Source organism: Malurus melanocephalus, unplaced genomic scaffold (genome assembly GCF_030028575.1).
Source record: "Malurus melanocephalus ecotype Western Australia unplaced genomic scaffold, MMel_1.1 scaffold_5, whole genome shotgun sequence".
NCBI lineage: Eukaryota > Metazoa > Chordata > Aves > Passeriformes > Maluridae > Malurus > Malurus melanocephalus.
This window is the reverse complement of record NW_026623237.1, coordinates 64260-91962: the sequence shown is the minus strand read 5'-3', so window position 1 is coordinate 91962 and position 27703 is coordinate 64260. Positions and strand designations below refer to the sequence as shown.

Genomic DNA, 27703 nt, shown 5'->3' with positions numbered 1-27703 from the left:
AAAGGAGCAATCCACAAAACCACAGTTCTTTCCACAACTATATAGCCTGTTTGGCACACAACCAGTCAAAAAACCCAGACAAAACCAAAAATTTTCCGTCAGCTGGACAAAGTTTTATGGTCTGTGCTGGTCATTCACACCGAACTAGTTGATGGTCAGAGACTGGACAAAAAAGAATCTTCTGCTACTTCACAGAAGAGCAACTGGACTCACCATACTAAAAACTTTGCCCAACAAAACCATGGACTGTARAAACAAAGAGACACTCATTATAATATATACATCCTTTAATCTGTTAACAGCCTTCGATTACTTAACTGAGGACAAACAGCTGCAAGTTCTAATGGTGCCACTCTTGCACTGGAAGCAATTTTCTTGCAGATCTGCAGGATGGGGTAGCATGCTGCTGCCAAAGGAACAGATGCACTTTGCTTTCAGCTATCCCTGTTTCACTTGAGATACTGTAACCCCAGTCAGAAGGAGAGTACTGGAGGACAAATGAACTCTTCTATCAGCAGCTGCCACCACCTAACTCCTTTTCTCCAGGGGAGAGAAGAACATGAGCCCAGGAGTCTGCTGGGCCTCTAGCCATCTATTCAACCCTCAGCCTGCCCGCTTAATGAGAGCCAGAGGGAAGAAGGCAGATTTCACACCAAAGAAAATGGCAACATGCAATTTGGGAACTCCTGAAATAGTTAAATAGTCCTGCATATAGTATGATTATAGATTATATAATCATATAGTATGATTATCACACTATAATTTGGCATTTTGACATTTTAAGTGTCTGAAACTGTAACATTATTAATGACCTCAGCTTGCATGCATTTTATACATGGGAAAACAGAACAAAAAACAGAAGCGTTCTGTGGTAGAATCATTTACTATGTGTTTCTATTTCTAGGCAACTTCAATGTTTAYGCAGATTTGCATCTGGAAAAATGGGCAGGTATAGCATGGCAATGTGCAACAGCTACAAACAATAATAATCTAGTTCAGGCATGAAAAGGTTATATTGCTTACAAAAACATYTCCACATCTGTCAAACCCCCWATATCTTATCACAAAACCACAGTGYTATCATTTATGATATTCAGACAGCAAAACTGTTAAGAAACTGGGTAACTGCAAAAGCAAATGGAAATATTGAAAAGAATTATTATCATATCATACTCAGAGKGTGGCTGGACACATACTGGGTTCCCCAGGGAAGTGGTCTCAGCACCAAGCCTGGCAGAGTTCAGGAAGTGTTTGGACAAGGCTCTCAGGCACRTGGTGTRATTCCTGGGGAGGGTCCTGTGCCGGGCCAGGAGTTGGACTTGATGATCCTTGTGGGTCCCTTCCAACTCAGCATGATTCTGTGATTATAAAACTCCCCATGCACCAGTCTGAGTGATTATTTGAATCAATRGTCCTTAAAGCAGTTTGGAAAGTTCAGAAGCCAAATATATTCCTCAATTCATAATTAAAACTGCAACAGGAACTAAATGAGTTGAAACAGGCCAGAAAAATCAGTCCTCTGGTTAGAAGCTACATCWAGCACACACTACTGCTAAGTTTGTCTCTAGTATAATATTTTCCGATCACCTGATTCTTTACATATTAGATTCTCCAAATTTTTTATCTCCAAACATTTAGAAACCACAGCAGTCACCATATTAAACAGTTTTTTTTAACAACCCAACTCTCCCTAKTAACTTACTGGAAAGTGAAGCCCTCAGCATGATGGAAATTCTTTCAATAGAAACATCTATCAGAAAAAACAGTCCCCACTCTCCACTAYAGCACCAGAGTCACAAATTAATTTAAAAGCATCAACATTTTCATTTCACATGAAATCAGTTCTTATTTCTGTAAATGATACAATCATTTAATCTAAAACCAGAAACACAACATTTCCTCTTGTTATTTACACAATAGTCCATTCTTCTCTATCTTTTCCTCAAGCATTATTTAGCTTCACTATTTTTGTACTTATCTGACAGGGATTTGTCAGCAGTTTAATGGCCTTTTAAACAAATCCTTTCATCCCACTTTCTGTGAATTCATATTCTCTAGGTCAAAGATTACAAATCTCTACAGATTATACTTCATAGTTTTTCTGCAGAAACTGATATGCCAAAATCTGACTCTTAATGGTGTACAAGAAACAAACTTTTTAAGATGTCTCCTTGATTATCCTTGGTGTTGACCTGCACAATAAAAGTAAAATGTTTCCAATCTACTATACTGAAACTCTACCCCTATTTGGCACTACACTTTATTGCCCCTAAGCACCTGAGAGTAACTCCTTTCARTTTTTATCAGATTTCCTACGGAAAATCTCTTTGACAATAAATGCATTGGCTTCCCTTAAAATCACAGCTTGTATGCTGACCTRAGGAAGTAATTTGTTTTTTCTGTCAGGAGAAAAGAAAAGCCCTACTGACAGAYCATTCATTCTTTCTTTACTGAGTGAGTATATATGGGTAAAACCAAGGACCACTAATTATCAGGACTTACCAAGTTGGCTTTGACTTATTACCTATTCTGACTTTTGCAAATATTAGAGAACCAGTATTTCCATATTCGTTCACTTTTAATGCTTTTAAAACTAAAAGCAGTCACCAGTCTCATTTCCTGCAATGGGTAAAGCAGCACTAAAATACCTTCTAATGGAARAATTTTTCAGAACAATGCTGGATCACTTTCAAAACATTAACTAACACACAGTCACAAACACTTCTATTTGTCTCATTGTTAKTGTATTATTTCCCAGCAATTGTTTTTGTACATTTTTAGCTTCATCTCACTAAATAAGAAGGCACTATCTACTACATGCATGACTCYGAATTAAAGACTGAATTTATTCTCTGTTTTTCAACACAATTCACCTGRTCCTGGAACTTCTGGAACTATAATAACCAATGTTCTTAGTGCCTTTWCATCATATTAAAAAACTCAAACATTTGACAGGCTTTGCGCAGCAAGATTCCACAGAGAGAACAGAGAGGAYACAGAGAACTGCCTTGTTTTATTTAACTGTTTTAATTTCTTTCCTATAATAAGCTGATTACCATTACTGGATTGTAACTGCAAAACTGTCATAATGAGGACATTTTATACTTCCACTGCATATATTTTTATTGTTCTGGAAAATTATTAAAAACTGAAAAGAATGCAAAATTCGCTCTGTCTTACTTTGGTTTTCAAAAAGCCATTTCATGCAGTGGCTTCCACATTTTTAATAACTACTACCCTAATCAAACACAATATGCATACAGATTAGTGTCATTGAAGGTGAAGAATGATTGAACCAGGGAGAACTATTACAAATTTATGCATTTTGAATTAATAAACTTCTATACTATTTTGGTCAGCAAATAATTTTGAAGGATTTTGTTTGTTTCATTTATCTGGGTTTWGGGTTTTTTTWWAATTTGCATCTTCCCTTCCTTTAAAAGGTGGGGTTTCATCAGCAATGAGAATCAGACTGTCCTTCAATTATACATAATCTTATTTCTATTTTTTTTTTATCCAGAAGGATTCAATGTAGACATGTTTAAGACAATGCTATCTTTAGCACAGAATTAYTGGTGGTTTTTAATTTAAATGTTAAGAGTATGATGAATGGCATTTCTCATTCTAAATAAAGAAGTTAATATGGCACTGTCTTAAGATTTTTTTAGATGGAAAATAAAGTGTGATTAGCAAATAAAGCAACTGTACGTTATGATCCAAATTAAACAAAATTATAGGCCTTGTAACGAGAAGACAGCTATCAAAATGAGGTTTGCATTTATATTTGTTCTTTTCTTACAGATATCTTAGAAATGCAGGTTCTCATTACACATTAAAATTAACATATCTTAGGGGTTTAGTCCCAATTTTATAGGGCAAACACAAAACCCATGCCTTTTTGTCCTTTCAGTTTCTCAATTCTGAATAAATTAAGTCTTAAGCTATGAAAAAAACCACACCTCTGCACCTGCATGGTRTTGACCTGCATAATAGGGCAACCTATTGGTTGGTTTAGGCTCTTCAAAACAGGCTGGTTTACCCTTTCAACATACTCTCAATTCCAGATACKTCATCAGTGATTTTTACCAATCATGCATCCTTTTGTCCTTCAGCCTCAGCACCAGAACATGTCCTGCTGGTATATTACTTGAGATTACTGATTATAAGTGTAATTTAAATTTTGTAATAAAATATCTAAATGYTAATTGAACATATCAGTTTTTCTTATTCTAGTAATATCAAAATTGTGTTACTACTTGGACTTTTAAACTTTGCTGTTCTACAGGTTGTGACTACTTTATCAATAGAGATAYTGATTGTATAAAGACATTAATGTTTTTAAGCATTCAACATTTAACAGCTCAGCTAAATTACCAGTATTCTTTAAGAAAAAAATTCTTATAGAGTAGGATTAATCAGTTCTTGTTAATCTTTCAAAAAGTGAGCATTTAGAAAAATTACACTTGTTTAAATGYTTGTCTCTCATAGGCCTTTCATCTAAGAGTTTTTTCAGTCTAATTCTTTGGTTTACCAGTTAAAGCTGTTCAAATTTTCTATTTTATATGTTGGAAAACTACTGCCTATACAACATGTTCCAATGTTTTTTCTTTATGATCTTCTGGTAATTCATTCTTCCCCACCCATTACTACCTTGTCTCCAGGCAAAGAAATTAATTCTTCACTTTAAACTTATTCCCTRCATATTTAAGCAAGATCAACATCCAAAGTTATTCACATCGCAATTACTTTGAATGAGGATGAGGCTATCTCCTGGATCAAATGTACCCATTTCACCTACACAATCACTTTAATGGCAGGAAAGAGAGAAGGCCAAAAATTTATAAGGCATATATACAAATGAACTTCAAGCACTGGACTAATGATAAYACTTAATTTTTGCCTAACTCAAGGCGAACTTTGAAGATGCAAGATGATGTTGATAGTTTTAAGGAAGTATGCTGGGGCAGGAGTTGATTTGCATGCTGGAATTGTGCATATTGGTATTTTATCCAAAGTGAGTCACATAGTAGCTTCTTAATGTGCATGTTTTGGTCCATTATATCAGGTCCTACCAATGTGTCTTTCACTCTGAAAACAAYACTAGCCAATGAACAAACAATATTCACTTCATTTGTCACAGTCATTTTACTAAAAAAAAAAGCTTCAATTTCTTTATACTAGAGCTTTTGCAGTGGGTGGGGAAGAAAAGCAMGTAAGAGGAAATGAGTCAATCCATCCCAAATGAAATACAAAGGATTTYGATATCAAAATTAGCACAAAAGATGTCAAGGTCATGAGTAGGAGATAACYGGATTAATGAGCATCTGATGTAATRTTTCCTTTTAGTTTGAAACAGAGAGCCAAGCAGCGTACCAGGCAATTTAGAGCATCCTGATGAAACTGCCATTTGGAATGTTTTGTTGCAGTCAAACACTACCACCTAAAGAAGAATGGCAAAACACATGAGATCTCCAACAGCACAGCAGTGTTACTGACTTTCAGAATGATGAGCTTCCGGTTCTGGACAAATACTGAACTCAAAGTTAATGAGTGCCAGTGCTTAGGATATGGGYTTCAATGTTAAAACCTGTTCATGACTTAAGCCTCCACTTACAAAACACAAAATTTCCAGAAAAGTATTAGTATATTTTATCTTCTTTATGCCATTTTCACCTACTTTTRATATTTGCCACACGAAATATAATTTTATAGTTATTGCATTATCCTACACAGTATCAAGCAAGTGTACCTTCTTGAATGCTTTTGTTTTCAAAGAAAAAGCTGTTTCACCTGTYAGCTATGTTACTTTTATGATTTATCGAAAGATGTAAGCAAAATTTACTCAAAAGTCTGTAGAAGAAGCTAGATTTACAAGTCTACTTGATAAATGGTGGATTTAAAACCAGAYCACTCACTCTCTGCTGCAAAAGAATATTTGTATCATCCAGCATAATAGTGCTACATTAAAAATTAGTCCAGATAGAGCCTAGACTATTTCTGGGGAAAGAACATCCCCATTTCCAATATCCCTTTTTTGGTATTGCAGGTTATTTGTCTGCAGTGCAGCATCCTAGTCTTTCTTACTMTGCAGTCTCAAATGCCAAATATCTCTGACTTACTTTAGCTTTAAACTGTGTCTTTATAASAGTCATCTATAGGAGAAGTAATTGAAGTCCCCCTCTCAAAGAGACCTACACCGAAGGTTCCCTCTTCCCTCACTATCAGTGGGACATTCTTGTCATATCTGCCCCAAACCAGCAGACACATGTTTCATGCAATCATCTCCACCCTCGCCCATGGAGGATAACTGCATCTTATACATAACTTGTATACATCTATATATAACTTGTAGCTAGTTACCTAACGTCACTACAGACACTGGTGAACAGTTTGCACAGGGTGCAAAACGTGCAGAGGAACTGCATATACTTCAAAACAGTATGCCTGTGGTAGGTTCCCAGCTGTTGTGGTTACCCTGCTTTTGTAATTCCCAAATCAGATTGCTCTGGGGAAGGCATRAGAGCAGTCAGTGCTGAAAAACAGATCCAAAGACCTCTTGCATCAGCTCTGCTTTCTGTTTTCCACCAAAGGGGGAAGCAAGGACAAGAATGGAGAAAGAAATGAAAAGAACAACTATCACCGCTGAATTCAAGTTGAATTACAATATAGGAGGAGCAGACAACTGCCTTGAGATAAGGCAGTCTTGTTTGTAGTACTTGGCATATGAGCTGGCCAGTGTGACTGTACAGGGTTATTTCAAAATATAATTTGTTAGTTCACTTTGAGATCCCTATCTCCAGAACTGCAATGATACAACATGAAGCTGTAAAGATTCATCTATTCAAATTTCACAACAGCTGTATGTCTTCATCTATTCAATTTAGCAGTAGACAGGAATAGTGTCTCCTCCATGCCATCTGGTCAGTGAAACTAATTATTTTAATTGTTTCATTTGTTGAAGTGGAGCTTATGATGTTTATGCCTTCCAGAGCAAAGCTTAGGCAGAATGATGTGAATGTTGTGTCCTGCAACTCATATTTTTGTTTGTAACTTACTGTCATCACTTTGTATATAAAAAAAGTGTAGTATTACTGTTCAATATGGCTTAAGGATTCTCCTATCATCACCATTCAAAATGTCACAACACTGAGTGAAGAGAGTCTAAAGGGAGAAAAGTCTTCAGAACTAAGGCTCAATGGGAAACATTTAGGAAAAAAATGGAGGCTTCGTATTTTTTGGCTTCGTCTACAAAGTGCATTGACACTGGAAGTGGAACAACTCAGGTGTTGAACATAATTGTCAAATGAGCAAAAAGGCTTGTACTTTACAAGGAGTAGTTGAGAATATAGGAAGAAACTTTAGTGCAGAGAGAACAGTTTCATTCTTTTCTCCATACTAGCTAATAGCATTGATCCAAACTGGCAAAACCAAGAGTGCAGTAGAAAACGTATAGGAAGAAATCATTACCTGGAAAATTAAACTAGTCAATATTCTCTTTTTCTCTAATGATACAAAACCACTGAGAAAACCACTTCAGTTATTTCTGCATAACTCTTGACAAACTGGATTTTTGATTCCCCCTCCTCCCTGTCCATTCCAACCCGTAATCACATAATGGAAGAAAAACAGAAGGAGTCAAGCACCACCACATTAATTATTTTGAAGTGTGCTAATAGTTTGGTGTATCCCCAGACTCAGTTGTGTCATGTAACATCTTCTGTCAACTATGTCATCAGCTTAAGCAAAATGAAATACATTCTGGAAATGTGTGCCTTGAGACTGAAATCGTAGCTATCACCAAGAGGTCACTCTCTTTTGAAATTGCTTTCTGAAGTAATAAGGTTTATTTCTAGTGTTCTGGAGACCTTGTGATCTTGTATAGAATTTAGTAAGGAATGGTTTTATAAGACACCTGGCTTTTCTCATCTTTTTAAACACTTTTTGGAACATGTGTTCTAATAATAAATGCAATTTATAGTAGTTAAAAACTATTGGGATATCAGTGCAGGATCCCTACAGAGGGCTGTCATCCACTTTATTACCCTCCTGAAGGAAGTGATTTATATCTCCCTCAGTTCTCCAGTACATCTCAGATCCCAGTAACTTTCCACTAAAACTTTCAACTTCACATGAAACAAATAATGAACAATTAACTTTTCTCCTCCTTCCTTTCCTCCCCCATTCCATTCAAAATTAAAAACAACAATTACAATCTTATTTAATGTACTCCTARAGTAAAAGGGAGTTAAAGAACAGAAACAGGAACTCCTAGTACAGGGATCTAATAGTTCTGCTGAACAGACAGGTTCTGTCATTCCCGTGGTTATGCTATATGTCTCTCTCTATTGCTCCAACTGTGGTTTGAGAGGTCTGATCAGAAAGATGTATGACTTGAGAAGCAAAAGAACAGGGAAAAATCTGTTCACCTTCAACCTCTCCGGATGAGCCTTTTCGAAGGAAGACTGCTCCTCTCTCCTTTTTGAWCTCTTCCCTTAAATGTTGAATTTGTCCAATGTAGAACAACCACCAAATAAAGAAAACAGAACAACCAATTTGGCAAGGAAGTGACTGTTTAGTTTTGAAAATAAAAAGGATACATTTCTATGATAAATGACATCACTTTTTTGCATAACCATTTAAAGACCATGAATGTGAAAACAGTRAAACAGCAAATTTGTGTTCAAGCTCATAGAGCTCAAGACACAAGTTCTGTTAGATCTCTATCAGCCTTTCTTTCTGCAGACGTACATAATTTTCTTTGAGATTTGAAAGAACTGAACACCTACTAGCATGTTTCTAGCATGTTTAAACAAAAAAAAAATCCCTTTTTCATGGACACAGAAAAACTATTAGTTGCTGGAGAAAATGACACTCTGAAGTATTATTTAAGTGCAAATTAAAGGGCAGTTGACAGAATTCCCAACCACATACATCTGTGTATGACTAAGGATATAAAACAAGATCTCATGTGACCTTTCAATCTTAGGCATAATGATTAGCCTATAACATTGCTTGTCTGCTCCCAGCTCTCCTGAAGTCTTATTAAAACACCCTTTCCAAGACACATTTCTCTGCTCCAACAGGCAAATTCCTTTACTGCCAAGAAAAGCAAGCAAGAGGGAAGCATATGAAATACTGCACATGTTGTACGACATGCTAGGAAAACCAAGCCATCAGCTTGCAGGCATGCTGTCACCAGGTGTAACGAGCAGCAGAGAGCACARTCAGAAAAGGGAATGCATAACAAGCTGCAAATGTAGAAGGAGCCAGTGGAACCACCCAGGGTTGGGTAGGGTACACCTGGGATATCCCACGTAGGAAACCTGAGCTGCTGAAGCACCAAGCACACAGCAGCTTCACCCCTTTCACTGCTGGCATAACACAGCAGTAAATGATGGTCTTGTTTCCCCACCATCCTTCGTACAAAGCGTGGCATTTTAATTCCTTTCGCTTCATTCTTAAAAATAGTTTCAAATCTGCTGAAATGGAAGAGTAAACTGACTTCATATATCAAGAAGCTACTTGTTATGTGTTTTGAACTGGTTTGTTGGTGTTTTTTCTTCTTTCTTTTTTTTCTGATCCTCCCTCACTTTTCTCATTTTTTCATAGCTTCTAGACCACTCAAAATTCCATTTTTTTTCTCCCATCGTGTTACTTGAACTCTGACTGCATTTTCAGTAGTAATTTGTGGCTTAACAGCTTAGTCCAACCTATTCTCCACTATTAATCACTGCTGAATTACTTCCTTACAATAAAAGGTAGGTGAAGATCCTCACACTGATGGAGAAATAGCAGGTATCTGGTTATGAGGGAAGTTATTTAGCAAAAACCTACCCCCATATTYTCCTGTTTTCTCCCTCCCACTTTTCTTTCCACCCTAATACTTTTCACCCTCCTTGACCTTCACTCAAATGGAAGAAAAACAATCACACAACGTTAAAAAAACCATACTGTATCCAGAGACACATTTTAGTTGGCAGTACCTTGATCTACACTTYGCTATATGTTACACTGGTCATGACTAAATATTCTAGTGGAATGTAAAATAACTGATCTAGCTTTCAAATGCTGTTTCCTTTCCTTAGAAAAATGGTTGAAAAAAGTACTGGCTTTAGAAATCTTTAACCTTAGTTTTGCAGATCCAAACCTCATTTAAGCAAAAACTGGACAGAGAAAACAAAACAAAAAAGTTAAAGAAAAAAGTATCTCCTCCTCACTTGCAGTTAGCTACTAGSTGAAGTACATTCCAAAGTACCCAGAATGGTAATTTTAAAAATTGTTCCAAAGACTACATTATCTGTAGTTCAGATTTTTCAAATACTCTGGAAAAGGTTTTGAAAATGATCATTCAAATTCCTCTTGAAGCTTTCCAATTACAAAAAAAAACCAAGCAAAACCAACCTTAAAAATTTATAAAAACTGTTTGGCATAAAGTAGGGATATATTTTATATTTAGAGTGTGGCAGTTATATTTAACTAATATGCCCTCATTTCAAAAAGAGCTGCAAATATTTTCAAGTAGTGAACACAATGTAAACTGACAGTCCTACAAAAGAAGATAGTTCAAAAMCACTTTCTTTGACAAACCAACAATGTAGCTGGGTTTCCTTTAGGGCTAAAAAGCAGTGTATGCCTACTCAATAATATTAATTTTAAAAGTTTATCAGCTGCAGACCAAGCACAGAAGCAGGCGAGGGTGGAAATGGGGAAAGGAAGACTAATTACTGTAGAATAGGAGAGGAGAGTCCCATTATGGCTAATTCAGAGYATATAATGGCTCATGCACTTTTCAGACAAGCCTGAATTTATGTAGATGATTTAGTTTATCATGTCYTATTCAAGCTGTTTTACAAGAATTTTTGTAATTCCTTAAAAAGAGTGATATTGCAACCAATCACATTTACACCWCCTCCCTTAATCTTCCATAACTAATCTTTTTACAGCAATCTGAACTAGTAAATAATGAAATTGYAAAATAAGGACCCACTAAATCCATTCTGTAGGTTTGAAATCCATTTTTTACTGATAAATAGCTGCAGAATTCACTAGAATTCACTAATTCTTTGGYATCTTAATGAAAATTTTACATCAGCACCTTCATGAAGATGATACATCAAAATGACTTGTGTTATGTATGAAAATAACATCATTTATCATGTTTTCTGATTCTTTCTTAGAATTGGTAGAGACAGTGATATTAAAAAATTGTGATCTGATGGAACTCAGGAATGAAAAYCTTAAATGGAAAGTTATTCAAGTTATTTGATTCATTTAGCACATATAAATCAATTAACAACTTTTAACTATTTTTGGAAACTGAGCTTGTTACCATCAGATCAACACAAATACACAACAATATCCAAATGACTAGAAAGCTTRCTGAAAGAAAACATAAACATACTAAGATTAAAGGCAATATTTAAAACCACAGATTCTGTGTCTACTGTGGGGTCATCTCCCAGAATGTCACAGTCCATGCTAATCAAATCCTTTGCATTACTGCAGTTGCAGCACAAGAAGTCAGATAAATGTAATGCTAAGAGAACCCCTTCATGAAGATTTCTGTCATGAGACTGTCAAACTGTATAACATAACAATTTCCAGTACTGAGGTTTAATCAAGCTAGACAAGAATGTTGGAAGCCCTCCAACTGTTTTATGGCTTAGGGCATCAAGGATCCTGAGATCGCTTCCCAAGTGCCGTCAGCTTCTAAATATCCCAGATTTGGAACCGTAGCTTCCATGACAGTCTCCTAATGACCACAGGAAATTCCACTATAGCAACTCCCTGTCTTCATCAGCAAAAGAAAAATGCAGCAGCACATCCAAAATGCACCCTTCAAAGATCCATGCATCATAATGATTTTAAACAAAACATCAGCTTTTTAACATACATAACACCATAATGATAATTTTTTACATTCCTGGCTGTTTCAGCCAGCAGGACTGTTGCCTGATGGACATATACAAATGCCTGCTGTTCATATGTGACAACAAGACTTAGCTGTACAAAGATGACAAAAGGCTAACAAAACTGTAATACGAAGGTAAAAAAGACTCTTAACATAGCCTACAGACCTTTCTTTTGAAAAATTTATTTTTAAAATAAATCCTGTCAGATTACACTTTTCAGGATTTTAACATTTCTTCTTTGTATTTGAAAAATCAATCTTTTCTTTGTTTGGAGTGAGATTATTCAATCATTGCCTCAAACTTGCAATGAACATACTAATCACCAAACATCACAACAAAACAGTAAATGAAAATTTTTGCTTTATTCACAAATATATTCTTGTTCGCACAATACCAATCACTATTTACACATTTTGGTGTTTTATCAAGATGATTYACTTGAGAAAAAAATGTTAAAAAATTTGATAGCAGCAACAGCCTGATATTCCGGGACATCAATATATACTCTTCAGATCATAAGTCAGAAATTAAAGGTACAAAAATAGATTTTAATTTCAATTTTCCATAACTTGTCATGTTTTTGAAAGCGATGATTCATTACTTGTATGTATAAGCTTATCTCAKGACTAGCAGGCAGAAGGATTTGTGGTTTATGCATCTAATTTAGAGACATAATTAGAAAATTATCCCGCACAGTTTGCAGGGAGAACTACCAAACCTCCTAACACCTGCCTTTTTGCATTTGATTAAMTATAWATATAAAATCTATCTATATAYACACACACATACAGTAAGRTAGCTCAGAAGTCTTACCTGAGTCTGCTTCATTGCCCGTTCCATCCTGCGGGTACTTCCTTTCTCCAGTTTGGTCCGAAGGAGTAATGCCGAYGTCTGAATGGCCCAGAATTTTGGCTGGGAGAGCAAGCACTGCAGAGAAAAGGAACATTTTGTCATTATTTCCCTTAAAAAGACACTGAAGATAGTAAAATTTTTAACAGTGGTCTCAAGCATGAATGCTGTTTCCTATTCTGAAAGCCAAATATGTGGTTGTAGGATGTATTTAATGAACTGAGGCCTGTACAAATTACCTTAATCTCTTTTCAACATAAAAAGTGGCCTACATAACCACTTTCTCCTCTTCAGCTACTGCAGTGTTATGTTTACATGTACCTCCATGGTGCACCCAATTGCACAAACTAAAGGTGGCTACTCAGAATCAAAAGAAAACAAAGGATTTGAGCTGACTGGCTCAGCCTTCTCCACACCTGCAGTACTGAGTAGTTGTAGTCAGCAGMAGGGATCCTACTCCTCAAGGCTGAACAAATCCAGYTCTCTCCCRGCCTYTTCTCATGCAAAGTGCCCTGATGCCWGCATCAACAGCCCTTCCACATGTGAAACATTAAATTTGCTAAGAACCTGAGGAATATTAATTCATTTAGAACTCGCTATGACTTGAGAATARCAGGAAGAAATCTTGACTTTAGTAGATGTATAGGGAATATGGAATAATCTAGGTATGCAGCTTTCATAATATAATTTTAAGTTACCATTTGGAACCGYGCTGCACTGATGCCAGGAACTTAGTGCCAGTCTCCAACCACTGATTTTCAGGGAAGTCCAATAGGAGACACGCAGCCAATACAACTTGGGTATCCCTTAATAATTTACACACTGCCTGGACTCTTTCCAGTATGGTTTTAGACAGAATATACCATTTCTGAAAAGTGAGACAGCAGGAAAGCTTCCTTGCTAATTTTATTGACACTGCAAATATAATCCATCTTCTCTGAGAAAACATATTTGTCTATAGATATTTGTAAACTGGAGAAAAAGTCCCAGTGGTTTTATACTTCCCTCTCAAAGATCTCCCAAAGCATTAAAAAGCATACTTTGTTCGTGGTTTGTGTTTAATGCCTGACAAATTTCTGTCATGTTGTAATCTGKTTTTGTTTTCCCTAGTGTTTTCAAAGGAAAGGAAGCAGAAAGAAACAATCTAAAAAAATTTCCTCCAAACCAAACTACAATAGGAAAAGAGGCAACAGCAAATAAAAACATAAATGAAAGCAGTGTGAATGCACTTACAGCCAAACACTTCAACTAATCCCACCCTTTGTACCAAGAATCTCTTGGTCACCAACAATTAAGAGGCACCCAAAGGCTTCTTTATTGTCCTCCACTTTCTGAGGACCTGGAATTAATTAAGGGAACACAATCACAATGTTCTCTATTCTATAGACTTTCAAGTGCCCTTCTACAAACTATAATCAGTAAATCAGTTAACTGATGTATGTCCCACTTCTGAGAGCTCAGGTCTCTCCTGTTTCATCAAATTTCAGTCAAATACCTATTTTTGTTTGATCTTAAGAGAAACACAAATAAGGCATTCCCAGCAAAGAGCATTGGTGTCTGAATTATTTTTTAGCAGCCATACCAGGTAGATGCTAAATCAAACACCTTAAGGAGTTGCTAGGCAAACACTTGAACAATGCTTACTTTACCTAAAATGCTTATTTTGTTGGAAAGGTTATGCTTTCCCCCATTTGCTCCACAATTAATATTCTGTCATAGTATTTATTTTTTTACTTCAATGGACTTTTTTTCTATGCTACCTGGAGACAGATACTAGTATCTATTTTGCARAAGAACAATGCAAACTAAAAATCTTGGCTAATAATGCTCCTAAAGATATTCTCAGGTCCGATTACTGCCCTTCTCCAACAGCAGAGTCCTTGTCCTCTCACTGGTTCACCTCAGCAAGTGGCCCAAGGAGGGCACAGCACAAAGGTTCTGTGTCCAAGAATCCAGCTCTGCCRGAGAACCAGCAGCCCAGGAAAGCCTCTCCTCTGTCTCTGTGTACCTCCTACACCACCACCTAAACAGGGATTTAAACAAGCATGCTGCATGAGCTGTGTATAAAGTCAAATAGGGAGGGAGAAAMTCTGAAGAGAAATAGGGGGGAAGACAAGCAGCAATAATTATGAATCACTCCTCTGCAGGAGCAATGACAAGTCATATTTTGCATTAAAATCCTGCTTTTTGAAGGTACTCATGAAACAAAATGAAAGGTATACCTGCTGTACAATTACAGAAGAATATGTTAAATTTTCCAGCAGGTTTATTGATACAAAATAAGCATTGCAATGCACAAGACAATGAGAAGCAGACCTAGTTTTCATTTCAATTTTATACTTGTGCAGAACTCAGTCCTATGCCAGAATTCAAGTGCTTACCTCTTCATTGTTTAATTACAATATTTAAAGTACCACAGAAACAAAATAATACATGCATAAAGGGCACAAATGTTTATACCTAAAGGCTGTAAARAATAGTTTCAGAACATGTAACCATAACTATTAAACAAACTTTAATCTTATACCCAAAATGTCAAAGTATTTCAGATAATAAATACTTTCTCATAAGATCCAAAGCTTTATATTTTCACCTGAAGCTAAATCTAGACTCTATTAATAGGACCATAGGTTAAAATAAAACATCTGGGGGAAAAAAAAACCTTAATCAAGATCATGCAAGTTTTGTCAACATACWTGAAAGTTCATTATAGTGCACCAAAGGCAGCTAAGAAAATTAACAAAATAATTCTGAAACAAAACCACTATTGTGAATCTTCGTAAGTCATTTTTCTTCTTACTTTAGGGAAAGAACAATAAAATAAAGAAACACAGGAAGATTAGACAGGGTGAGAAGAAATGAAAGGAARTAAGATTATACAACGTTTTYTCYAGAGAACAGAATATTTCACATGGGAAAACTCATTTCTCCAATTCTTCCACACATTTTTTCTTACCAACAGTATCATCCTCTCCCATCATATCAGAATGTAAAGAAGGAGATGACCAAAGTACTACACAAACCAGAATATTTAATTCAATATATCTTCCTTATATGACATTCAAATGAAACAAGATGATGCTGTTAAGTCTTTAACAACAAAGTAGTCCATTATTGTACAACACTTACAGTATCCCCATAACCACGTAAGAACAAAAGCCAARTTTTGTTCTCAGAACAAAAGTTCTGCAGGCAACCTGTTCCAGATTACCCAAGGAAGCTATCGATGCCCCATCCCTGGATGTGTTCAAGGCCAGGTTGAATGGGGCTTTGAGCAACCTGATCTAGTGGAAGGAGTCCCTGTCTCTGGCAGGGGTGTTGGAACCAGACGATCTTCAAGGTCCCTTACCAACCTAAATCATTCTAGGATTCCAAGTACCACCTGAGTTGTGAGATACGTAGATAGCTAGCTAGCTAGATAGACAGACAGACAGATAGACAGACAGATAGACAGATAGACAGACAGACAGATAGATAGATAGGTAATACTAGTAATAACATCCAGATGAAATTCAGCTACAGATTTTTGTCAAACCCAAAAATCAGATACCATTAATTAATGGTAATTAGAATTAAAATGGTAATCAGAATTTAACCTAGATGTGAAGCACTCCCTGATCAGTCTCATAACTTTCTGTCAGAGAAACAGAGAAATAACTGTAACAGTCAGTCTTGACTTACAGAAGGTATAGATTGGTCAGAGCAACTCTTGTGCATTCCTCCATCTACTATTTATRGAGTTCCCACAGGAATTCTTCCTGACATCAAAGTCAGGAAGAGCTTACTTGGGCTTATCAGCCMTGCTAAAAAACCTGGAACAGGTAAAGATGGTTCTTGTTAACTGCAACTCTAAATAATTTTAATGTTTTCTAATTTTTCCTTATGATAAATCTATGCAGCAAGTCCATTCTTTTACTCCTGAAACTTGCTCACTGATAAACTATCAGTAGCCTAGCAAAGTACTATGACTGCTAAGATGGAGCTATCATTTGAAAGAAGACTTGCMAACTGAGCAATTTTAATTGCAACCAGTTATGAAATTCTCAAGAATTCAAACATCAGCAAACCAAAAATATTCTGCTTATTGGCTAAATTACCAGGATGTGGTGAAATTACTTAAGTCATCCTTTCACAGATATGACCCTTAGTTTAGATTCAGCTCAGGTTATTTGCTAACATATTTGAAGTTACAAACAAGCACAAAGCACTAGGCARGATTTAGAGAAAAAGATGAAATAATAGTCCTTTTCCATTCCCTTTCACTATCTATTTCAGTTAACGTAYTTCAGGAGCTTTGTTGTTTGCTTTTCTAAAAAAATCACACATTAAGATTTTCAAATTACTCACATGGATTACTTCATGTCTACTTATCAGTAGTCTTGCTTCATATAGCCACGTATATCTTTATTTGATGATTTTCAGTAATTCGTTCAGATAATTAACATGAAACCCTTATTTCTTCAACACAAAAGCAAAATGGCAGCCTTGTAACTCATTCTATCCTTCTCTGTAAAATGAGACAATGCCATGGCTTCTTTTCCACATTTCAAATGCTGCACAATAGTCAGGTGAGTACCTTAAAAAACCCACTASCTGGAGACATATGACTGAGCATGAACAAGGAAAATGCACATTTGCCTTGTATACATATTTGTYAATCTCTGGTGAAGGACTTTATTACTGAAAGCTAACTTACAAGTGCTTCATTTGTTTTTATGCACACRACAATAAATTCTTTGACATAAAACCTTCCACAGAATTCAGTCCTAAGAACAGGAAGAGAAAATCAATATGATATTAGGGAGAATGCRAGTTGTTTTCCACATGTTATTCTCATCCAATCTGACACTTATGTTTCTGTATAACTAACGCATGTTTTTCTTCTAAAAAGTCATGTTCAAAYGACACTTATTTAATTTGAATTTTTWAAAAAWTTTTCCCAGCRCTAAACTGGTGACCAAAAAAGCAAAATGAAATAAAATGTAAAATAACCAACTGAGGGAAAAACCTCAAAGATGCCACATTATTGTGGAAAAACTTCCTTACATTAAATCTATGTATTTTCAACASAATAGAATTTCATTAAAGATACTCCTTGCATTTCTGGAAAAAAGTATGTACAGAAAATGTATCCACTCTTCCGTGGACAGTTGCTAAATGAACTTTGTGAAACTATTTTTAATTGCCTAAGAAAGATTAATGCAATCCAAGGTCCAAAGAGAAGCAAAAATAATAGAAGTTTTGACCAAAGTCCTGAAAATACTAACTTCTYTACTAATCAAGCCCAAACACAGATGATCTGCAGTAGTACTGGCAGCATCTGGTTGAAATGGGATTTGTAACTTTAAACAATAATTCTGTTAGAACCCCATAAGGTAAAATRAAGCACATTTGTGACTAAGTGGTTTCCAATACCACTGCATTTTTAAATGTTTTAGTGAAAAGCACAAGTATCAAGAGRGCAAGAAAAATACTAAATTTCTAGTTACAATTAAGCAGCAGAACCATGGCTTGGCAAAAAAACAAGCCAGTCAGTATGACCACTTTTAGCTTCTCTGTGTAGTGTAGGAACATATAAAAAAATCTCTGTTTGCTCTAACAGATCAAGTAGGTTTGTTCAAAACAGCATTGACTGATGAGAATGTGTTATTACTTGGTTATGTCTTAAATATTTTCTTGCCTAACAGTATTTAATATCAATTCTACACGGCATTTTAGAGCATTAGGGCAAGACCTTTGCACTGAAACAACAAAACAAAAAATAAAGCAATGCTTGAGCCTGTATGAGGAGCATTARCAGAAGTTCTGTATTTTTGTTTATTAGGTATCTTGGTGTTTCAGTGAGTTACATCATGACAGCATGCTGAAGAGTCAATTGTGATCGCCTGTGGGTTTTTTAAGGCCTCTTCTAATTATTATGATTTATCAAATTGTCTGACTGTCAGTTAGGTAAACCAGAGATACAGGGATAAATCTGCAAAGTATGAAAGTGACAGAGGAGAAGATTTACTTTCCTGCACTGTCTGCGACATCAGTGTTTGCACAGTGCCATTTTACAGTTCTGCTTCAATATTCCATATATTTCAGTAGGTTTAGACCACACATTCAACATATTTATCCCAAAATCTAAAGCTATTCACTCAACTGTATGACAAGGGTTTATTTTGGTCTATAAAACTAACCCTGGGACTGTTCAACTAAAATAGCTTTTCACCACAACAGGTGTTAGCTGATCATTAGCAGAGCTGGGCTTAAAGCTCTTAACCATAGCCATTTGAAATACCTCTTGGTGTTAAAAAGTCAAGAGCAAGGCCAAAAGACCATCAATGATCTGCATCAAGGGAGTAGTTTAATTAGAATGGCATTTTTAAAATTCACTTTGTCTAGTCTTGTCTGRTAGCCTCAGGAATCAAGTTATAACTTTACATCATTGTAAATACAGAGTACCTTTTGGACTTCAACTACTAAAACAAGAAGACACTAGCTGATTTATTTTTTTGCCTTGCTATATACTTCAATGTGTTAGAATGAGATTTCTTCATATACCTAATTTGAGATAAGCTTGGATAATTCATTGCATTTTGAATAAAATATTAATTGTAAGTGCTTTAAAATGCAACATATGGGTACACACAAACACACATTAATTTTTTCAGTGTTGTTTTTGTCCATACACAGTTCATAAGGCAAAATGTTAGAAATYTCTCAGGTAAACAGTTACTTATTTACATTATACCAGACAGATTTTGAAATGAAGGCCAGACTCAATGGAGCAGCAATTATATCGCACTTACCTACAGGCAATTTAATGTTCTCAAGTGTCTCATTTAATCTTAGGCTGCAAGTGACTCTCTGAAATTTATCATATCTGGAATTTATCACATCTGAAGGTACATTAAATACAAGAGTTACTAAGTAGCTGGCTCAATCAATTCAAAAGTTAGAAGGCAAGACTGGAATAAATTTTCTTCTCAGAAGATTTTAAAAATATCCCARTACAGGAAGGCTAACATAATTTCACTTCAACTGTATTTTCCACAGCTTTTTTTACCACGCAACTCAAAGTGTTCTGTAGYACATGGGTAGGTCATGATAACATCCACCCACAGGTATCCTCATATTCTATCCTGCTTATCATTCTAAATATATTTCCATGACACTCGTTTCAAGCAGTAATTCTTACTCCTTCTGATATCTACCTAGCAAAGGGACAATTCTTGYTTCTAGCCAATTCTGCATGCTAGATCAGCTTGGAAATGGCTGGCTTTTGTGCCACTTCTGGAGTATCTAGAATTTCAAGGAATAAAAAAAAAAATCAGGCAGGAAAGCTTGGAAGTTAATCCTATTATCTGTTCAAAGATACTTGTTACTATCCTTATTAGAAATAGCAARACACTTCATTACCTTTCTTCAGCCATCTCTTCTACCTCCCACTAAAAGAAAGCAATTGTGGTTGGAAAAACCCAATACATTGTTGCATATTCACCAGCAACCTTTTCCTTTGTTAGGCAATACTCAGACACAGCATACAGCTGACTATATAGTTGAAAGTCTTGATGGGGAAAAAGGATGACTTTCCAAAAGATAACAGCCTCAGAATTTACAGTTTGTTCCATTTGTTTTCTTTAGCAAAAGAAACATAAGCAATATTCAGGTTAAATGAGCTTGCCTTACCCTGGTCTTGGTTCTTCTAAATAACATTAGTGAGAAGAACACCCAGCTTCTCTTTCCATTCTCCATCACCATCTCATTTGAAACCTGAATTAATCCCTAGTCCATTTTGCTTCTTCAATGAACATTATTTTATTTGCAAAGAACATGGAGCAAAAAGAATCATACAAAAGGTCTAGATCTTTTACTACATCTTTTACTGCTGCTTTTACTAACTGATCTAAATACGTTGCTATGTAAAAGGCAACATCCGTATTTTTCCCTACTTCTGCTTCCATGTACGCTTCCTCACATGCAGAATACCACTCAAAACAACTTACTGTCCTCCYCAACTATACTTTTCAGAAGTGTGAAGGGAAATGGTTAAGCATGGTTAGAACAAGGTTCATATCCAAACATATGAACAGCCATAGCTGTTCCTTCTTCCTGTTATAGTCTTTGCWTCTTCTGAATACACATCAAGAACTTCCTCAGCTTTTAAGTTAAGTGTTCCTCTGTTTTGCCTTGGAAAATCTGTCTTGTGTTTCTGCAACTCAGAAACACCAAAATATTGTGTGTATTCAAACAATTAAATAAAAAGGGGTCYTTCCATGTGGACACAGGGATACTGCAAATGGATCTCTAGTCAAAAGTACAAGAAACACAAGCACATGATGRTTTTCTTTCCAGCTAGTTCTGAATKTAGCTCTGCAGATAAAACTGAAATGACAGCCCAGTGTCCCCTACATGATACAATTCACAGGSAAAAAGGTCAAAGAACACTAGCACTAAAGAAATCTTCTCTTTCAAAGSATGTCTCATATGTTCCACAAAAAGAGCTGTGTGAAAGGAGCACAAAGATTTACGCTTACTGGAGAATTTTCAGTGGAAACAAAAGACTCAAAGAAAGCTTTGTATGGATTTAAATGTAACAGAAATACAAAGAAGCAACCTCATATTAGCCTGCATGGAAAAAAAATATAATAAAAAGTAGAGACACATAYAGTGAGCTATAAATATGATTCTTTGCTTCTGTATAACACAGTCTGTGATTTAACTTGCAATGCACGCAGGTATGTAACTTGCAGAAAAAGCTATGGAAGAAATGAATATCACAATTCAAAGTAATTTTAGACACAATGAAAAAATCAACTCAGATGAGGTTTGGCTAGGAAAATATTTCAATGCTTTTCTCCCCTTAGGATTTTCTACTTTCTAATAACAGTACAAAGATATTATCAATCAATTAGTTGTTCAGTTTTACTTATACAACMAAATTGCAGATGTAACCTGGATGTCCAGAACTGTATAAGATTTCTTCCACATTAACAGGCATTGGTGGGCTGATAYTTAGCAGGTTTTTAAGAGCTTGATGCTGTCTTATGATACTAAGTGTTATACATATTGTATACTCATGTAAGATGTAAAAGAAGAATGTTTTTTATGCWGTTGCTTAATCTGTTTTTGGGCTGTATTTTGGTTTGCTGTCTTCATTTTAAGAGACTTTTTAAGTTCAGAAGTAAGCTTTCCTTAGATGTTCTCTTTGTTGTTTTTTTTTTTTTTTAGGATAAGGAAGAAACTAGAGAAGAAAAGGAAATGTCATGAGAAAGAGAAGATACTGTTTTATTTAAAGGAATCAGCTCTCAATGACTAGTGAAGGGTAAACCACATAAGATATGGCTCCTATTTTCTCTTAGAATGGAGTCCAGCCATGTGACTGACACTTGTTTTGTTGTGCCAAGCACATCACTTATTCTGTGTTATGYTGCAAACAACTTCAGCCAGATTTGACTGTAGTAGCATTGTTTTTTTCAAGTCTGTGGTTTGGACTTAGTCCTGAAACAGCCTAAGTACAGACTTCCACACCACATCACAGCACTACATTTATTTCCTAAGGCCCAATCTTAACAGCAATAAATCATGATTTTAGATGCAAAAGACTAGAATTTAACACTTTGGTACCAATGATAAAGATTTCCCTAGTTACTTCTCATTTTAACTGCTCAGCCTCTGGAATTTCAGCATCTCTGCCAAGATTCTCAAACATCATGTGCTCCTGAGGTTATACCCCAAAATCCGGAACTGAMCAGCACTTTTCTTTTTCATCTGCACAGGTAGTAAAACAGTGAATCTGGTTTGACAACGGCTAGATATCAAGTTTTAAAATTTCAGGGCTATGTGCAACGGTACACACTGTCTGAGGACTTGCAATCTGTTTAGCCTCAAGACAAACAAAGCAGATTACTGGAAAAAGACTGAAAGTTTAAAAAAGCTTTGTCAATGGAGGGTATTTTCTAACTTGTTCAAATTGGTCATGTGGGAGAAGAAATATGTCCTATTCCCCCTGCAAACTACCACAGTAGGCTCTTAAATCCTCTGCCCTTCGTGCTCTACCCCACCTTCAGCCTTGCCTCTCCTCTGACAAAAAGCATTTTTGGAACAGACAGTGTTATAGGTTAACTCATCCTCTGCTGACAGAAATTTTTTCTTCAGGGAGACAATTATGACTTTTAATCTTTCCATTCGTTACTGCTGCCTGCGTATACAAACAAAACCCATGATTTTTCAATACTTCCTATAGGTTGGTCATTCTTAATTTTTTTTTTAAGTAGCACTTCAGTCCTTAGCAAAACCCAGGTAAAATTACACATTAAGGTTCCCATTTCCTTTTTCTACTTCTTTGCTAGTTTGAACTTTTCAGGGTAAACTCAATGCTTTCAAAATTCCAGATCATTGGAAAAATTCCTCAGGCCTGATGGATTCTGCACCCTTATGCAACTGACCCAGGGTGGTGGGATTAGTCTGTTCTGCCTACCTACTTGCATTTATGAGCTCACTAATAGGGTTTTTTCCATCAACTGTCAGTAATACATCCTGTTTATTTGGTCTATCAAAAGCCTCTGGAAGAATRCTGCTTTATATACCATTGTTACCTGATGCTGCATAGATTTGCACTCTAACAGCAACTCTTATCTTAATGACAACTTCAATAATTATCCTTAAAATTATCCYTAACTAAATATCTTTTGCAGGAAGAGAATATAGGGTGGCAAAAATAATTAATTCTCAGACAGATCTGAAGCAGAACCATAAAAATGATACAAAACAATGCAGCCTCACAAGTTCACTTCACAGCCTCACTAAAAGGCATAAAACTATCTTCTTCAAAAGAACCAATTTAAACATTTTCATAATTTCAAAATTCTAACATTAGTCAATGGCATGAGAAGAAGCACAGTTGAATACAGATTTTTCCATTGTAAAAATAAAAATACATGTCCCATTTGTGAGCCCATCCTATAATGAAGTTAACTAGTCAAAATCAGTTACCACATTCTTTTCTGTAACAGTCAAAAAAATTCAGGAATAATTATGTGCCTAGACCAGTGATTTATAAGGCTGCCACTGACTATTACTCATCTATGTCAGAACAAATTAGAGAACTTTTAGAAAACACCCTCCCAACCATGAGTCTGTAAGAACAGTCTCTGTAGAACAGTGAGACACAGCAAAAGAAAAACCACACAATGCCAGACAGGGCTTTACAGGAAGTGTGTCTACCTGGTTTTCCCCCATTTTGCATGCCAGCATCCACCACAGGAATTCTGCCTACAATGGTCTCTATGGTTCAGCAATCTACATACAGCAATACTTGGTGTTCACAGGTAATGCAACTTGTTATGTTCACATGTAATGTAACTTGTTAACGCAAGAGGGTATGCCTCAATTACGGCTTGCTGGGCTAAGGGGCTAGCAGATGGCTGGGGACAACAATTTCAGTGAAATTTCCAGGATGGTCTCATCAATTTCCCTGGCAAGAGCATATTAACAAGTCTCAATGCCCATCAAAAGATACTTGATTTCTAATTTCATTCAGTTCTTTACTGACTTCACCAGCAGAAACATTCTGTCTCTTTGAAGAGCTACTGCTCTCACATACAATAGCATCAAGCTGCTGTAGGCCACCAGCAGTCTGGCTTTAAACCTTATCTGCAAAAGTTTAGTTTCCAGGAGCAAAATAAAACTGCCACTTTCCTTTCAGAGGCTGAAGACACAATAGTCATGAAAGAAGACTAATTCCTTAAGCAGCAACCAAAAATGAGGAAGGAATGGAATAAAAATAGTCAGCAATACATCAGAAAGAAAGGATTTCARGAAGATGAGAGCAAGAGTGAAAGATAAACAAGAGGCAAGGGCTGACAAAGAAGAGCCGAGAGGAATATGGCGCAGATGAGTAAACAAAAAGGGAAGCTGACACAAKCACAAGTGACTAATATTGGGGAGGGAAAGAGTGAGAGACTGAGGGGGCGCATGAAAGACAATCCTGTCTTGGTGGGCRAAAGTGAGTAACACTCCTAAACCTGAGATTTGTGCAGAGAGAAGCTATAATCTGAATATATTTATTAGAGACAAATGCCAATGTCTAGGATGTGCTTTGACTTGAAAGAAGTTAGAAGCGTGAGCTGTAATGGATTAAGATTCAAACACAACARTCTAGCATCTGACCAGTTGTATTATACACAGAAACAACAGAAGTTATTAAAATCACTATCAAAAYTGGATGAAGAATCATAGAATGGTTTGGGGTGGAAGTGACCCTTAAAGGCATCCAGTCTAATCCCCCTGCAATGAATGATCAGGGACACTTTCAACTAGGTCAGGCTGGTCAGAKCCTCATTCAATTTAGCCTTGAATGTTTCCAGGGATAGGGCATGTACCACATCTCTGGGTAACTTGTTTCAGTGTTTCACCACCACCTTCATAAAATATTTCCACTTGATATCCGGCCTGAAGAAGCTACAAGATATTTTACTTTGATGCACAAAAGAGGCAAACTTTTTATTTATGYACCCCTATGGTTTGCATCTTCCCAGCTTTATTAGAGCTACAACATAAAGAAATAAACATGTGCCTGCTATAGATAAGGAAAAGACACAATATTCAGGCACATAAAGACACACACTGTAGCTCTGGCACAATAAACTGTAAGTAGAGAACTATGTCCTTACTCCAGCCACTAAACGTCCTGCTTGCTTTTTGACTCCTACTACTAAGCTATTAAGAGCTTCAGACCATGCAAACTGTTCAAAATAAAAGCAATCTTCTAAAATGATTTCATTCCTTTATTYCAAAACTGTAAGAGTTTCACAGGCATGTATTTAACTAAAAAGCAAAAACAAATAGAATTTCTAGCAAACAGTAAATTAGGTACAATACCCAATGCAGATACTTTCCCTGTCCTAATGTTGCAATTTTGAAATTGAACATCTAATCTTACAGCACAGAAAAATCTTTCACAGTCTATTTATAGMAATCTGTAAAAAATATTTTCTCTCTCATCTTTTGTCTAGACTAGACAGAATTCATTGGAGAATGTGTTGGCCAATGTATTCTGACAAATGTACTTAAGAAAAATCTAGCTGACACAAGACACAAAGTCTTTCAAGAAAAAAACAACGCAAGCTCCAATTTAATTAATGCAAGACATGTTTAAGGATTATATAGACAAGACGGCAAAATTTCAAATATGTCAAAATATGTCAACCAATACCTAGTGTCATGATTTTTCAGTTCAGAAAAGGCCTCAAATCTCAGCTTCCCAGATAGAAAAACATTAAATAGTGTAAATAYTTTAAAACATTTTTGTAAATTGAAACATGCAGAACATGATGCTTCTAAACATTTTATTGGCCTTTATCTGAATAGTCTTCATAACTAACAGCTCTAYTTGCTATGATTAATGCAGCAAATCCAAATATGTCAAAAGTATTTATGTTATACCATGTTATCATATATGCTCCATGCAAGGCATATAAATTATACAGAAAAAAAGTCTGAAATTTTTCACAGTAATCATGAGACTCATTTATGATACACATTGCTTGAACAGTGCACTAAATGAGTTGGCATTGGTTCAATTTCCCAATGCAATGGGCTAACCTTCATGAACAGAGTWTGAACCTTTCTTATTCATGTATTTGCATAACTGGAAATTACTTCTCATAAGGGTCACAGACACTTCATGTGAATTACCTTATGAAGTTTTCCTGCATATATGATGTCACAAATAAGTAGTAAAAATAACATTTTGCTTTATTTGCCTGCAAATTATACCAGTAAAAATGTATTTCTGGAACAAAAAATGCAGCTGACCARTGGGTCCTGCTAGCAAGAATAAACCTCTCCCCCTTTTAGTCCTATAATATGTGATCAGTTCTTGAATTCTAGAATTCTATAAATACATRTAAAATAAATGTACATACATCCTCCATGCAGATGTATTTAAATGTTTCACAAATTAGTTCACCTGTAACATCTTCACTTTCTGGTCAGCAGCACTTGAAAATCCCATTTTTCTATTTAAACRTGCTGCTATAAAAGAAAGGAAACAAAATATTGTGGAAATACCAGAATCAGAGCTATTTAATCTTTGTCCTTCTGTAACCTACAGGTTATCATGTTTTTCCACAACATTCTGAAGCCAACTAACTCCTCATACAAGGCAGGACACTGTATAAAACCATAACCAAGATCACTGCTGAACAGAATGGGATTTACTCAAATAAGGACAGCAAAGCAAGTAAAGGAGTATTTCCATGGTTTATAGATTCAGAACTTGATTAAAYACTTTTTTTTCCTCAAAAATCTTGAATTGTCCATCAATAAACGTACAAAAGAAAATATCAATTAGAAATCCGAGGTAGCTTGGCTAYCTAAAACTTTTAAAGGAAAAAAGACCAAAGGGGAAAAATATTAAAGAAAGGAAGACTCATTGGAGCCATTTCAGTTTTTCATCCCTGATTTGGGGGGAATACAAAGTCATGTAGAAATGGGATAAGATGGATATATTGCATATCTAGTTCCTATTATACTTTTCCCCAATGCAGCTAGAATAGAATAGGTATAACTGACTGCATCCAAAAAAACCAAGAACAGCAGGACAGTGACATTTTACTGATGATAAATGAATCAATGAACAGATTTGTACCTTTCAGACACCTTGAGAGGGAAGAAAATACATATATTTCATTATTGCAAAGATTACAACATTGCAATCAAACCTATCCTGAAGTGTATTAAGTAAAAAAAAAAATCTGTTACTTTTTCCTTATTTCATCTTTAACATAAGACCATAAAGATTGTTYGGTGTACTGACATGAAAAATGTTCTACTTCCAGTAGGAACTACAGACACGGTATCATCAGAGAAAATTAAAGTGAAGTTGCTTAGACACTTGCAAACAAGAATTCAATCATTTTTATTTTTTCAATGCTACAGAACAAGCAAGATTG

The 27703-nt window shown here is 35.8% G+C and overlaps 1 protein-coding gene across 1 annotated transcript in view; it reads right to left on the bottom strand.

Moving 5' to 3' along the window:
• The window catches only part of TTC27 (tetratricopeptide repeat domain 27), a 108640-nt gene that overhangs the window by 41104 nt on the left and 39833 nt on the right, over positions 1–27703 (bottom strand). Inside the window, exon 10 of the mRNA XM_057370055.1 lies at positions 12726–12839. Within this exon, the coding sequence (XP_057226038.1) occupies positions 12726–12839 (114 nt within the window). The remainder of the gene's footprint in view (positions 1–12725; positions 12840–27703) is intronic.